The 14,669-nt window shown below is 46.5% G+C and overlaps 1 protein-coding gene across 1 annotated transcript in view; it reads left to right on the top strand.

Moving 5' to 3' along the window:
- Nucleotides 1-7,934: 7,934 nt before the first annotated feature.
- Nucleotides 7,935-14,669, top strand: part of TNFRSF21 (TNF receptor superfamily member 21) — an 82,877-nt gene continuing 76,142 nt past the window's right edge. Inside the window, exon 1 of the mRNA XM_056126105.1 lies at nt 7,935-8,399. Within this exon, the coding sequence (XP_055982080.1) occupies nt 8,313-8,399 (87 nt within the window). The 5' untranslated portion in view covers nt 7,935-8,312. The remainder of the gene's footprint in view (nt 8,400-14,669) is intronic.

The following is a 14,669-nucleotide window of genomic DNA, read 5'->3' on the forward strand; positions in this document are numbered from 1 at the left end:
TGAATAACGGGGATTAGGTGATTAAGTGATTAAGTTCACAATAGTTCATTACAGATAGTATTCAAACACTCACCAAATCAGTGAGCACCCTCCCACCACTATAAGAAGGAAGTGTGTGAAGGTTGTTGTATTTCATTCTGGGGCCATTTAAGCACGTATATAAGAGAATACAAGCAAGTATGTTAAAACCAAACACATGTGTGCTACTTTAGGTACATCAGTGGGCTAGAGTATAAGAGGTCTCCAGGAAATACTGTGTCACTCTCTTCCGGGAGCTTTGTTTTATAGTCTCTGGATCTTGGCCATTGATGAGATTACATGGTGTTGGGGCAGTTCGTGGGTGTGACTGTCAAGCTACTGGAAAACTGAGGATCTGGGTGGAGAAGGCCCAGTCCTGATCTGAGCAGGCTTGGAGATCTCAGAGACGGGTCCCACATATCTGGGTTCGTCTGCCAGTTCCTTCATAGGTGAGGCTCGTCCGAGTGTGTGGAGAGTGACCTTGAGCGTGGCTGTGGTTGGGTTCTGGAGGTTTTCAATTGCTGGGGTTCTGAAAGGTTATTTTCTTATCACTTCTCCTATCAAAAAAAAAGATGTTTTAGAGCCTTGAGTAAAGCAATCTTATGGAAAAAAAATGTAAATAGCAGATGGGATTCCTGATCTATGTAGATGGCAAATAGCTCTAGGTGAGTTCTACTTCTCACAGAACTCTGTCTTTTGAAGGTTCTTCAGAGAAGGGAAACAATTTAATAATTAAATCACATCACTGTGTAGGTGAGCCACAAGTCTTGCATCATCAAAGGACTGGCCATTTTATTTTTCAAATCCTCCCTCCTTTATCATCCCAAAGAGAAGGAAGTTTCTGGAGTTATGCTTGCCTTGCAAGTCTATTCACATTTGATCTTATCCAAAAATGCCTTCTTTGCAGCACGTCACCATGATGACTTGATCAAACTCATGCTCCTACACTTAATCTTGCAATCTGTTGTTGAATGGCTGATAGCCTTTCTCAGGCCTCAGAACAGCAAGTCCTTAGTGGGTTCTTTGGAGCAAATACAGTTTTGGACAAAATGTTTAGCCCTAATCCAGGACGTGGACGTGACACTTTGATAACACACAAGATTAAACCTGTCATTGTTTGCATAACATGATTGAGGGTGTTTGAATTAAGATCTGGAAAAAAAAAGGTACACCAGGTGTGTTAACTATTCCATGGCTTGATAAGTCTTTCATGTTTGTTTCATTCATCAAATATTTATCGAGCCAGGAAAATATCTTAAATCTCAGTTATGAAGATAGGAAGATAATTAAGAAATAGACATTGATCCCAAGAAGCTCAGACCTTGTCTAGAAACACAGAGAAGTGATGCTGTCACAGAGACCTATACGAGATAGAGCTAGAGGAAGCAGCTCTTTCCAAATGTCACTGTCTCTGTCCTCCCGTTTTTCATCGATTTGCTTGAGCTGGCCCAGTAACGTCTCCATTGGAGACTTTGTTGTTACTGTGTTTGGCATATCGAATACATCGCGGGTAGTTTGCCAGGCTCTGCCTTGTGGGCGAGAGAGAATATGCAACATTAGAAAAGGGCTTTGCATTTGAGGCCTCACTGTAGGTGGGTCTTAAATGGTAGAGTTTAATAAGCAGAAGAGGAGACATGAAAAGAAAACAACACCTAACAAAGTTTTGAAAGTGTGGCAGAAATGAGATAGTTAGAAAACACAATGTTCTAATGGGGTTACTATTTAGTATCTGGGGTTGATGGGAAGGATAGGCAATGGGCATAGAAAACTAAACTGAACGTGGTTAGGAAAGTCTCTTTGCATCTTTTTCTTTTTGTACTTGTTTACTCACTTTTGTAGTAGTTTGGAGCGTTTATTATAAGCAGTGATGGGTAATTTTATTAGGAGTGTGAACTTCAAATTGGCAATAAAATGAAATCTTTGTTGGATTTTTGGAGAGGAGAGGACATGATTAGATTTGATTCAAAAAAGATAATTTTTGCTAAAGGTATGAAGATGTAGTTTAATGGTTTTAGTGTAAGACAGAGAAGTTTAGGTAAGATTTATTGGGCAGAATTAGCAGGTTTCAGTGAAATATTGAATGGGAGGGGTAACGAAAAGCCAAGTTCTAATCAATAGGAATGCTGTCCAGAAAGTGGCAATTTGGTTTGGGCAGTACTTATAGACACAAGACCATAATTAGGCACACTGGAAGCTGGGAAATGCAGTCAATCTCTACCATCCATACCTATCTCTTTACCTTCATTCTCCCTAGACTAACTTCCTTAAAAATAGGATCAGTTAACCTCTCAGTACTTGTACTGCAAACCATAATGTTCCAAAGGGAAGAGGGGAGAGAGAGGGAGAGGGAGCGAGAGACAGAGAGACAGACAGAGAAAGAGAGAGACAGAGAGAGACAGAGACAGAGACAGAGAGAGACAGAGACAGAGAGACAGACAGATAGAGACAGACAGAGACAGAGAGACATAGAAGAACCATGCCTGCCATAAAAACAGGCTTGTGGTAGGAGGGAAACTGGGGACATTGGTGGTAGAAAAAGTACACTGGTGGAGGAATGGGTGTTGGAACACTATATGACTGAAACCAAACCATAATCAGCTTTGCAACTGTTATCTCATGGTAACTAACTAATAAATAAAAATTTTTTAAAAAGTATACATTAAAAAAGGATCAGTTCTTATTGATTCTGTAGTACCTTCATAGTGCCAAAAATAGAGATATTTGATACCTGTTGAAACCAGATATGTCAATGTTCACAGGTTGAGCTTGACTTCTGCTGATTCCTTAACTTCCTGTGTTTCATATGCTCACACCTTTTTCTAGAAAATTCCTACCATTCCTTTATGGATCAGCTATTGGACATAAACCAGTCCCTACCCATGTGTAACTCTTTTGATTGTAAAAATAGGTATTTATGTCCATTTAAAAAATCTTTTTAGGGGTTGGAGCGATAGCACAACGGGTAGGGCGTTTGCCTTGAATGTGGCCAACCCGGGTTCGATTCCCAGAATCCGATATGGTCCTCTGAGCACCGACAGGAGTAATTTCTGAGCGCAGAGCAAGGAGTAACCCCTGAGCATCGCCGGGTGTGACGCAAAAAAAAAAAAATCTTTTTAGAGAAACAAGATAGTTTTTGTTGTTGTTTTGTGTTTTGTTTTTGGGCCACACCTAGCAGTGCTTAGGGGTAACTCCTGGCTTTGCACACAGAGATCACTCCTGGTGGTGCTCATGGGACCATATGGGATGCCATGATTGAACCTGGGTTGGCTGCATGCAAGGCAAGCACCCTACCGTCTGCACTATCTCCCTGGTCCCACAAGGTAGATTTTATTGAAACTTCTTTTGAAGGAAGAGAGTGGGAGAAATGTGTGTTCAAAAGAAAACACAGGCTTCTCCAGAGTGAAAATAATCATGTAAAGAAACTTAAAAGACAAGCAAGTGATCTATGTGTTCAAGGTAGAACATAGAAGAGCTTGAAGAGCAAGCTGATACTTATGTTTTTAAAACTGGAAGCTTTAGGAGATGGCAGACCACATTCATGGGATGTGTGATGTCCTGTGTTTGATCATTAACATAGCAAGCACCATCCCGCTGCCACTCCCCCCCCACCACAGGCACTATTGGGTAACCCCTGTCAAGACATTGAAAATGAAAAAAATGAGATTTGCTTAGAGCTACTAGAAGTATACAGGATAAATAGAAAACATAAAAAACAAAGTCCAGTGAAAGATGGTGATTTTGGTGATTTCCCCAATGACCAGGTATGTAACCAAGGCTTTTAACTGAGTAAATGGGAAAAAATGGAACGATAGAAAGAGCAGAATAACTGGAAGTAAGTTATGAAGTAATTAACAGTAATTTTCAAGCTAGGAAATGAGGAGAATTGTACAGCATTGGCAGAAATAGAAAAACCCAAGGCTAAGATGTGTGCAAAGAGATGGAGACTGAAGAGATGTTATGGAAGGATATGGCAAAACGAGTCCTTAAGCACTGTTGAATTTCTTCCATTTCCTATGATGTAATATTTCTTAGTGATGATGCTGTACACTGAAAATGTGGCAACAAGGTATTTAGTGGTTGAAGAATTTTTTACAACACGAAAAGCTTTCACATATTTTTAATTCAAAATAATAAAGTTTCACCCCATCCAGATAGAATTATTCATAACATTTCACTTACATAAAGGGATATTTGAATATAGTAAATAAGTAAATGCGGGTCCCAGAGCTGAGATTTCCAAGCCTGCTTGGATCGGGGCTGAGCATCCTCCACCCAGATCCTCCATATTCCAGTAGGCAGGGGTCACACCCACCAACTGGGCCCCTGACGCTGTGTAATCTCATCAACGGCCAAGACCCAGAGACTATAAAACCCAGCTCCCGGAAGCATGCGGCCGCATTTGTGGCCACGTGACATCTTATTATCTCATTCTTACTTTAGACAAAATGGCAGGCTACTGAATGTAACCTGCCCCCACAGCAGAGTCTGGCAAACTCCCCTTGGTGTACCCAATATGCCAAATACCAGTAACAATGATGGGTCTCATTCTCCTAACCCTGAAAGAGCCTTTAATATAGCACCTTTAAAAAAATCTCAGGGCTAGGATGAAGGAGACGTTACTGGGGTCTGCTCAAGGCATTCGACGAACAACAGGATGGTTGTGATCGTGAAATAAGACTGAGAGTTCTTCATCTCTCAAAATGCATTTTCAATATAAACTTCATGGGAACAATGCCAAAGCAGAAAATGATGAAACTTGAAAGCGGTGGAGTGCAATTATAAAACACTTTTATGTTTTGGGAAGAAAAGATTGTTGACAAAGGACACCTTTACCTTCACAAAATCCTAACTTTAAACTTTAATTTTTTCCTAACTTTTAGAGCATACCTAAACAAAAACTATCTTGAAAAACTGCAAGTTTGGATAGATAGATCAAGCTAAAATGGACTAACAAAAACCTGCTCACCTATTTTTGAAACACCAACGCAACCTATTTTAAAAAATTAAAAAATTGACTAGTCTTCTGAAAAAAATTTTGAGGAGGGTATCACACCTGGTGATGCTCAAGGAACCATGTGATGTGTGGAATGAAACTTGAGGCTCCCACATGCAAAGCATGCACTGTGTCCCGCTAAGTCATAGTCCTGGCTGTTGGTTAGATTATTACCTTTTTCTTTTGTTTTTCAAAAAATTATTTTTATAAAGTTGTTCGCAATAATGGATTACATTCAATATTTCAACACCTCTCAGAGACCCGGGCAAGCTATTGAGAGTATCCTGCCCACATAGCAGAGCCTGTCAAGCTACTGGTGGCATATTCGATATGCCAAAAACACTAACAATAACGGGTCTCATTCCCCTGACCCTGAAAGAGCCTCCAATATGGCAGCATTGGGAAGGATGAGTAAGGAGAGGCTGCTAAAATCTCAGGACTGGTACAACAGAAACATTACTGGCGTCCGCTCGAACAAATTGATGAACAATGGGACAACAGTGATACAGTGACAGTGATTTCAACACCAGTCCCACCAACATTAGACCTTCCTACCACCATTATTTTGAATTTCCCACTACCACGCAAGCCTGCCCTACGGGCAGATACTTGATAATTTATTTTGTATTGCTTCTTATGAATAGCACGAGATGTTGAGGCTTTCACAGCCGTGCAGCCGTGCTCGTGGAATTCTAAAATTTTCTCTGCAGTGAGCTGCTCAGTTCCGAGATTTATTTGTGAATCTCTGGATCATGGCCATTAATGTGCTTACATGGTACCCAGAGGCAGTTCATGGTTGTGACATCCAGTGTAGGGGCGGGGAGATGGGAAGGACCAGTCCATCCCCTATCCCCAGAGGCCTGGAGTTTGCAGTCACTGGACCTGCCTGCCTGGGCTTTTCATTGGGTTCTGGAAGTTCACAGCTGCCAGGACTCATACTGGGCAGGTGGAGGGACACCACCTGCTCCTGTCTGAGGCATCCCGGTGAAATTGGCATGGTGCAAGATCCGGAGGCATCTCTGCAGCGAGCTGCTCAATTCCGAGATTCATTCACAGCTGCCAGGACTCATACTGGGCAGGTGGAGGGACACCACCTGCTCCTGTCTGAGGCATCCCGGTGAAATTGGCATGGTGCAAGATCCGGAGGCATCTCTGCAGCGAGCTGCTCAATTCCGAGATTCATTCGTGAGTCCATTATTACATTTTTCAAGGAAAAATTGAGACTGTTATGGATGGAAGCAGCATAATCTCGTAGAACTCCTGGAAATAGCTAGAGAGAGATTCAATCCCAAATATTACTATTCTCTCTTCCAAACTCCGGTCCTATTGATAATATTTTCTTCTTTGCATTTCATTAGAAATCTAAATCTTAGGGCTCTTTCCTTGGTAATACTTATGGAAATCCTTTCCTTTATTGACATAGAATAGACGGGAATGAAATCTGGTATCATTTTTTAAGCTTTTCTTAAAAACATGCACAGAGCAAAGGTCAAAGCATTCTATTTAATCCATAAGAAAATGGACAATTGCGCGTCTCTGCTTTGGTTGGTGACTTTCAGGAGTACAGGGATTTTAAAGCAGACAGTTGGAAAGATGTGCTTATCTTGTAGACTCAGGAAAGCAAGAAAAAGAATAGTATCATAGGATTTAAATCAAACTGACTGGTGTGAGCCTATTGCAATATTGCAGATCACATGTAAATTTCTATATATATAGAAATTTCATGTCAATTTCATAGACATGAAAATGATTACTCTGGTCAGGAGTCTACCTACCTGTCCCTGGGGCGGGAGAAGGAGAGGGAGAGAGAGAGAGAGAGAGAGAGAGAGAGAGAGAGAGAGAGAGAGAGAGAGAGAGACCGAGAGAGACAAGACAGAGAGACAGAGACTGAGAAAGAGAGAGACAGAGACAGACAGGACATACAGAGACAGACTGAGGGAGAGGGTGTTGGTCCTGTCTCACCAGGCTTCTGTGGGAGATGCCAGTCATCTAAGAGGATTCTCTGATTGTCTTCTGCAGTAGCAGGCTACCTCTCTTTCACCCACCCACCGTATACAAGGCTGTGGAACTTAAAAACACTTTACACTTTTTTTCCCGAAAAGGTACTTTTTAATCTCTGTGAGAATCTAATTGAAAAATCTGCCTTTTATTAGGAAGATGCAGCTGCTGACATATTCCAAGTCTCAAAGGACATCAACATCTGGGGACCAAACTGGATGGACACTAGGTTTGAAATTGTAGTTTGGATTTCCCTTACTAAACAATAGTTCAAAAATTCTTGAACTTTGCTCTATAAGCAATCATCTGGGGGGAGAGAGAGAGAGAGAGAGAGAGAGAGAGAGAGAGAGAGAGAGAGAGAGAGAGAGAGAAAGGAAGGAAGGAAGGAAGGAAGGAAGGAAGGAAGGAAGGAAGGAAGGAAGGACGGACGGACCCACATTCCTTTGGAATTAAATCGCTCTCTGGGTGTGTGATTCAAATATCAATACAGATGTTCTAAGTTCTACAGGTGATTCGAGAGCGCAGTCAAGCCACGTAGGAGAAGGCGCTGCCCAAGACCTCCTTTTTGGCATGCAGTGGACCTGAGCCCTACTGGGTCTCTGACCGCTTCCAACCAGGTGTCCGAAACAGCAGAAAGGCGTCTGGCGTACCACGAAGGCCTTTAGAACCGTGTCAGGACCCAAAACCAAACCCCACCCCAAAAAAGCAGGAAAATTGGGGGGTGCGCGCTCGCGCGCGCGCGCGCGCGGTGACCGCTCCCCCGCGGCGGGAGCGGCCGCTGCAATGTCCCGGGCGGCCGCCCAGGGGCACCGTCGTCCTCCGGGCGCCTTCCCCCTCGCACAAAGAGCCCGGCCTCCTCCGGGTGACATCACAAAGGGCCGATCCTCCGCCCCCCGCCCGGGCGCCACCACGTGTGTCCCCGCGCCGGGCGTGCAGCCGACTCAGTCCCTGGCCGGCCGCTCGGGGCAGCGGAGGCAGGCTGGCCGGCCGTGGCTTCGCGATGGGCAGTTGTCCCCTCGCTCCCCCGCGCGCAGCCCGCCGGCCCGCTTCCCCGCAGCCACCGTCGGAGGCGAGCACCGGGAGGCGCGGGGCGCCGCCGCGGCTGCCCTTCCCGGCCCGGGCGGCCGCGCGGCTGGGCAGGTGCTGAGCGCCCGCGGAACCGTCCGCCAGCCTCGCTCGTCCGCCCGGCAGGCCGGCCGGCCGCCGCCGCGCCCATGGGCCGCTGGAGCTAGATGGGCGCCCGGCGGCGCGGGCCAGCAGCAGCCGCCGATCGCCGCGGCCGCGGGGCCGCCCGGCTGCAGCCATGGGGACCCCCGCGAGGAGCCGCGCCGCGCTCGCGTCCTGCAGCCCCGTCGCCCGAGCCGCGCGCATCGCGGGCTCCCTCCTCCTGGTGAGCCCCCGGGGGTGGGCGGGTGGGGGGCGGCGGCCACGCGGGAGCGGTCCCAGCCACCGGATCGTCCTGGCCTTGCTTGGTTTTTTTTTTGCGGGCGCGGGGGGATCGGGCCGGGATGGGAAGTTGCCCGGGAAGGAGCCGCCCCGCACTGAGGTTCTCCGAGCGGGTCCCCGGAGGGCGCGGCGGACTCGGCCCGGCCCCGGCTGCAAGGTGGATGGTTGCCTTGGGCGTCTGCCTTGGCGCCGGGGGTGGCCCCCGAGGGAGCCCCCCATCCGGGCCTGCCTGCGCCCTTCTGGGCTGTTTTTCCTCCGGCGCTGCCCCGCCTGGTGCCTGGTCCCCTTCCCGACGCCCGCGCGGCTCTGCGCTTTGTTGCAGCTGCAGCGTCACGTCGGGATGCTGCTGCTGCTACCGCAGTGGCCGAGCCGGCCGGCCGGTGCGCGCCTGAGCCTGGCATCTCGGCGCCGGGTGCGAGCGAGTCACCCCCGCCCCTCTCCCGGCGACTCAGAGCCTCCCCGCGGCATCCCGGTTTCAGCAAAGCCCCGGACCCACTCGCAGGCATCACCAAAGCTGCGCGCCCGCGCTGGAGCTGGGTGTGGGGGAAGGGGTCGGAACAGCATCCAGGGAGATGAGTGTCGCGCCCTTCGCGCCCCAACAGGCGTTTACCTGCCTCGGGACTGCTGATCTCGCAGGGTGGGGCAGGTGCTTTCAGCGCCCCCCCTCCCCCCCCCCCCGACTGGACTCAAGCTCTAGGGCAGGGTCCTCTATCGAGTCCTCCATCCCTTGCCTGTTCCGAGCCTGAAACCACTCTTGACCCCAAACTTCCACCCAACTTCCTCAAAGCCCCCTTTTCATCTCCTAACCAATGCCTGGCCGGCAGGAGGTGGGAGTCGGGTGAAGAAAATTTCTTGGAGAGCCAACGCGGAGCAGAACCTTCCCAAGCCTTTTTGTTTGTTTGTTTGTTTGTTTGTTTGTTTTGTCTCTATTGGAGCGATGGCGATTCTGAGCTAAAAGCCAAACAAAAACAAAACCCAAGAACCCATTTGCCTGGTCGGTTAGTGTGCGGGAGAGAGGCAGTCTTTGCTGTCCCCTACCCAGAAGGGTCCCTTGCCTGGCGGGCCAAAAGATCTGTTTTAAAATCCCAGGGCATTGCAGTTGCTATGGACCTGGAATTCATCCTACAGACTCTCTGGTTCCCACTGGGAGTGTGCATTTTAAGGGGAAGAGAGAAACTAAAGAAAAGTTTGGTGCCCTTAGCATGTATAATGAGGCAAGCCCTAGTGCTCCTTCACAGACTCTTTTTCTGCCCATTTATACTAACTGCAAAGTCAGGGTTTGTATCACTGAAACAAATGGAGCAGCAGGGGTCTCTCTCAGCTGGGAACCAGGAGTGACAGGTTTTGGGAAAGGAGCCCTGCGGAGTCTGTGGGAGCGTTGTTCCTATTCTCTATTATTTATGAAGGTGTGTATAGCCTTGGACTTCCTGCTCACTTAGATAATCTAACCCGTTACCTGCCTAGTGGGACCCTCTGTGTATTTAGATCATCAGAATCATTGAATCCACTTCCAGGTGAATTTTTTTTTTGAGCCACACCCAGCTGTGCTCAGGGTTTACTTCTGGCTCTGAGCTCAGGGACCACTTCCGGTGGGCTCAGAGGACCATATGGGGTTCTGGGGATTGCCTGGAAATGAACCCAGGTTGGATGCGTGCAAGGCAAGTGTACCATCTCCTAGATGAAATCGTCAGTGCAGTCTTTGATTTATGTGGTCTTCTCCCTTTTCACAGAGACTGCACTTACAGTAAGAAGATCTCAATGTCTTCTAAATGTCGGTTTCTTCTAAATGTTGCTTTAATCTGTTCCTAGTCCAGTCCTCTTTTCTGAAACCATGGAACTCTGGATTTGCAACTAATGAGAATATAAGTTTGACTTTAATAAGAAATGAAATATGTTGAGCTTAGAGGCCATTTTAAGGTGTTTTCCATCACAGGAATCTTTTTTTCCTAGTAACTGTGTTGGAAAGCTTCCACTCACAGTCACTGGCCCAAGAGTAACCCTGTCATTGGAAAGAAAGGCTGACAGGGCAATGCAGGGGTCCCCAGGGACATACTGTAACCCTCACATCCCCAACCCCCAGAGTAGGGAGGCAGTCTTTCATTTTCCCCATCCCTACTCTGTAAGCCCCAGACTTCAGGATAGGTGCTGTCAATGTATAGAATAATGATCTCATGATAGTCTTCAAAGGATTACTTGATCTTATTTAGATTTTTGGTTGTGTGAAATTGAGAGAGACTGGAGTTTAGGTAAATAAGTTACAGTATTCAGAATACTGCTTGGGCAGTGACCACTCAAATATTGCAGTTCATTGGAAAAATAATAAGCCCAAGGGAATGACCTGTTTATTATGACCTTTGAGTATCTACCTTTTTATGTAGTAGTATTTGTTATTGTCATCCTTCTGTATGCTTCTCTTATTATGACAAGCTAACTGTATGAAAGAGAACTTTATGGGATATAATTTGACATATTGGGGGGTGGGGACACTTTGGGGCCAAAACCTGCTGGTGCTCAGGGCTTTCTCCTGGCTTTGTGCTCAGGAATCACTCCTGGAGGTATTGGGGGGGGCCACATGTGGATTGAACTTGAGTTGGTCGCATGCAAGGAGAGCACCTATCTATCTGTACCATCTCTGGCCTCTGTATAATATATGTTATATAACATGATTCCATATATTGTATCACTGTAGCACTGTCCTCCCATTGTTCATCGATTTGCTCTAGCGGGCCCAGTAACGTGTCTATTGTGAGACTTGTTATTGTGTTTGGCATATTGAATATGTCACAGGTAGCTTGCCAGGCTTTGCCGTGCAGGTGAGATACTCTCAGTAGCTTGCCGGGCTCTCCAAGAGGGGCGGAGGAATTGAATTCCGGTCAGCAGTGTTGGCCGCATTCAAGGCAAATACCCTACCCACTGTGCTATCGCTCCAGCCCTATATATATATATAGTATCGTGTGATTATAAATATTTTATAAATATAAATTACTATGTACCAGTATCTCATTTAAGCCTATGAAGCGAGTAGTGTAATCTTCGTTTACAAACGAGGAAATGCAGGCTGCAGGACTTCACTGGTCTGTGCTAGGCCCATAGCACTTGGGGCTGTTAACCCCTCTTCTCCTGCCCTTCCTCTCCCGTGCCACTGCCATTTTGCCAGTTACACAACTCCAAATTACAAGATCATGAAACGTAACAACAGAGAAGACTCACGGGGGAAAGTGAAGGCTGGCGGTTTGCAAAAGAAGGGTTCACTCTCCTTGCCCTTCCGTGACTGGTGACTTCAGGCATCTGCCTGATATTGGAAAGTCAGCTGCAAAGCAAAAGACAAACGTGTTCTGGGCCAGAAGTCTGGAGATAAGATAACCAAGATGCTTAGGTTGTGTTGAGGAATGCCTTAGAAGGGCTTGCCCAGGAGGGTGCAGCATGTGCAGGGATGCCCCTGGCCCTCAGGGGGCTTGCTCGGATTGGGCATGTTGTCAGAGCTGTGGTTGATAAGGAAGCATGGGCGGAAGTTGGGGAAACTGCTCTTGTGCAATGATCCTGAATTATAGGGAGAGGGACATGTGCTCCAAACCCCCTTTCAACTGTGGGCCAGGCTACCAAGATGAGTATTAACATTCATCACTGTTCTTGTCACTGGATGTCTAGCTTGGTGTCAGCTCCTGCCTTATGCTTTTCTTTCTCTCTTTATTATTATTATTATTTCTTAAAATGGAATCACTGGGAGTACATAGTTACAAAACTGTTCATGGTTGGGTTTTAGTCAAACAGTATTTTAGTCATATAGTATTCCACCACCCAAACCGCCACCAGTGTACATTTACCACCCCCACCTTTGTCTCCAGGTTCCCTTCTGTCACCCTCCAGCCTGTCTGTGGCAGGAGGCAGCATTCCCTTCTCTCTCTCTCTCTCTCTCTCTCTCTCTCTCTCTCTCTTTCTCTCTCTCTCTTCCCCCCTCCCCCACTGATACTGAGGGGTACATCTTATCCAGAGTGATCGTTTCAACTACCATTGACACAATGGTTCCTTCTCTATCCCAATTGCCTTCTCCCCCAGCCCTTGAGGCAGGCTTCCAAACTGTGGACCAATCCTCCTGGCCCTTGTTTCAACTGTCCTTGGATATTAGTCTCATATTTGCCTGTTGCTTTTTAAAGTGAAGGACCAATCACCTTGGCCCTGAGCATTCTGGATGTTTGTGTAGACAGGCTGAGGTCCTGAGGATTGGTGGCAAGTTTAGGTAAAATTTGTATTAGAGCGGGTTATATTTTCCAAAGACTTTCTCCTTTCTCTACTTGACACCACCATTTTTGAGCTTGAATCCTGGAGCAGAAAACTGGAGGGAAAACAACCAACTTACAAACCATGAAAATTCTACATGTTCTCATCTGTTTAAAAAAAACAGTTGGGGCTGGAGTGATAGCACAGCAGGTAGGGCGTTTGCCTTGCATGCAGCCAACATGACAGACACAGGTTCAATTCCCAGCACCCCATATGGTCCCCTGAGCACCGCCAGGAGCAATTCCTGAGTGCATGAGCCAGGAGTAACCCCTGAGCATCACCGGGTGTGACCCCAAAAGAGAAAAAAAAAACCCCAGTCAACTTGGGATGGTTATGTTCCATGTTAAATAACTTAAATGCTTAGGAGATAGCTTAAAGGGCTGGAGAATGTACTTTGCATATGGGGGAACCAAGTGCTATCCCTGGCACCACATGGTTCCTTTAGTGCCACCTGGAGTTACCTTCAAGTTCTATGCTAGAAATTAGTTGTACCTGATCACCAGCAAATGTAACCCCCCCACCCCCCAAAAAAATTAGATTGAGGGGCAGGGGAAATAGCTTACAGGACTCGAGCACTTGCTTTGCATGCTTGAACCCTGGACTTGATCTCCAGTATCTCTTGATCCCCTAAGCACCACTGGGGGTGAACCCCCAAGCTGAATGAAGATCCCCAAGGATCCCTGGCTGTGGCCAAAAAAACAAAAAACAAAAACCACGATTTTTTTTTTTGTGCATGTGCTTTATTGAGCACCTACTATGAGACACTGTCATAGATAGTGGGGATGAATTTGAATTTAGGTCCCGGCTTGCAAGCACAATTTTTATGGCATATGAAATATACATGGCAAATAAAAAATGTACATGGCCATCTGTAGGGTTGATTGGGTTTCACTTTCTCCTATGCAATCAGTTGATGAAGATATGCAAAGTAATGAACAAAATGTGAATGACATTAAAAATCTTCAAAATACATGAAGTAACTTAGCCTGAAAACTAAAGAAAGAAATCTTATGTCGCAGAATACATTAGTCTTGATGGGGGAATTGACAGATGATCAGAAGAATCAGATCGTGCAGTTCTACTGGGATGCTGAATTCCTGAGTGTCAAAATGTATAGCATGGAGTTCAGCTATCCTAGGTTGGAATTTGCTTCGCAGTTCAAATAAAATGCGCCAACAAACCAAATTATCAAGTACAAAATTCCTTGTAATGGAAATGCATACTACTGTAAATTGAGAAAAGAAATTGAGATGAAATAACACTGTCACTGTCCTCCCGTTGTTCATCGATTTGCTCGAGCGGGCCCAGTAACATCTCCATTGTGAGACTTCTTGTTACTGTGTTTGGCATATTGAATATGTCACAGGTAGCTTGCCAGGCTTTCTGAGAGGGGTGGAGGAATCGAACCCAGCTGGGCCGGGCTGGCTGCATGCAAGGCAAACGCCCTACCACTGTACTATCACTCCAGCCCGAGATGAAATAGTCATAGATACATTAACAATGGGCTAAATTATGTATTTTAGCATGGTTGAATTCGGACCTAGTCAGTCCAACAACACAGAGCAGAATAGGCTCAGTTAATGCCATAGGTGCCAGGAAGTGTAGTTTGCAGAAGGCTCCTTTCCTCCAGGTCTGCTCTTTAGTGTAGGGGCTGGTGGGCAGGAGCCCAGCTTGACTCTTGCAGGTGGTCTAGTACTTATGGCTTTGCAGATTAGAAGGTGAGGCGTCATGCTTTGACTTAACACTTGGTTCCAATTGTGAAGATGTGAGAGGCGAAGCCTCTGGAGGCACAGTAGTCAAGATGCGGATCGGTTCTGAACTCAAATGGCTTTTTTTGTAAAGCCTGGAAAGTCTAATCAGCTTAAGTAAACATATTTTTGTCATTGACCGGAAATGGTCAGATGCACCGTTGGACTGCTCAGGAGCCAGCCAGCAC

This window comes from Sorex fumeus, unplaced genomic scaffold, assembly GCF_029834395.1.
Source record: "Sorex fumeus unplaced genomic scaffold, SorFum_2.1 ptg000061l, whole genome shotgun sequence".
NCBI lineage: Eukaryota > Metazoa > Chordata > Mammalia > Eulipotyphla > Soricidae > Sorex > Sorex fumeus.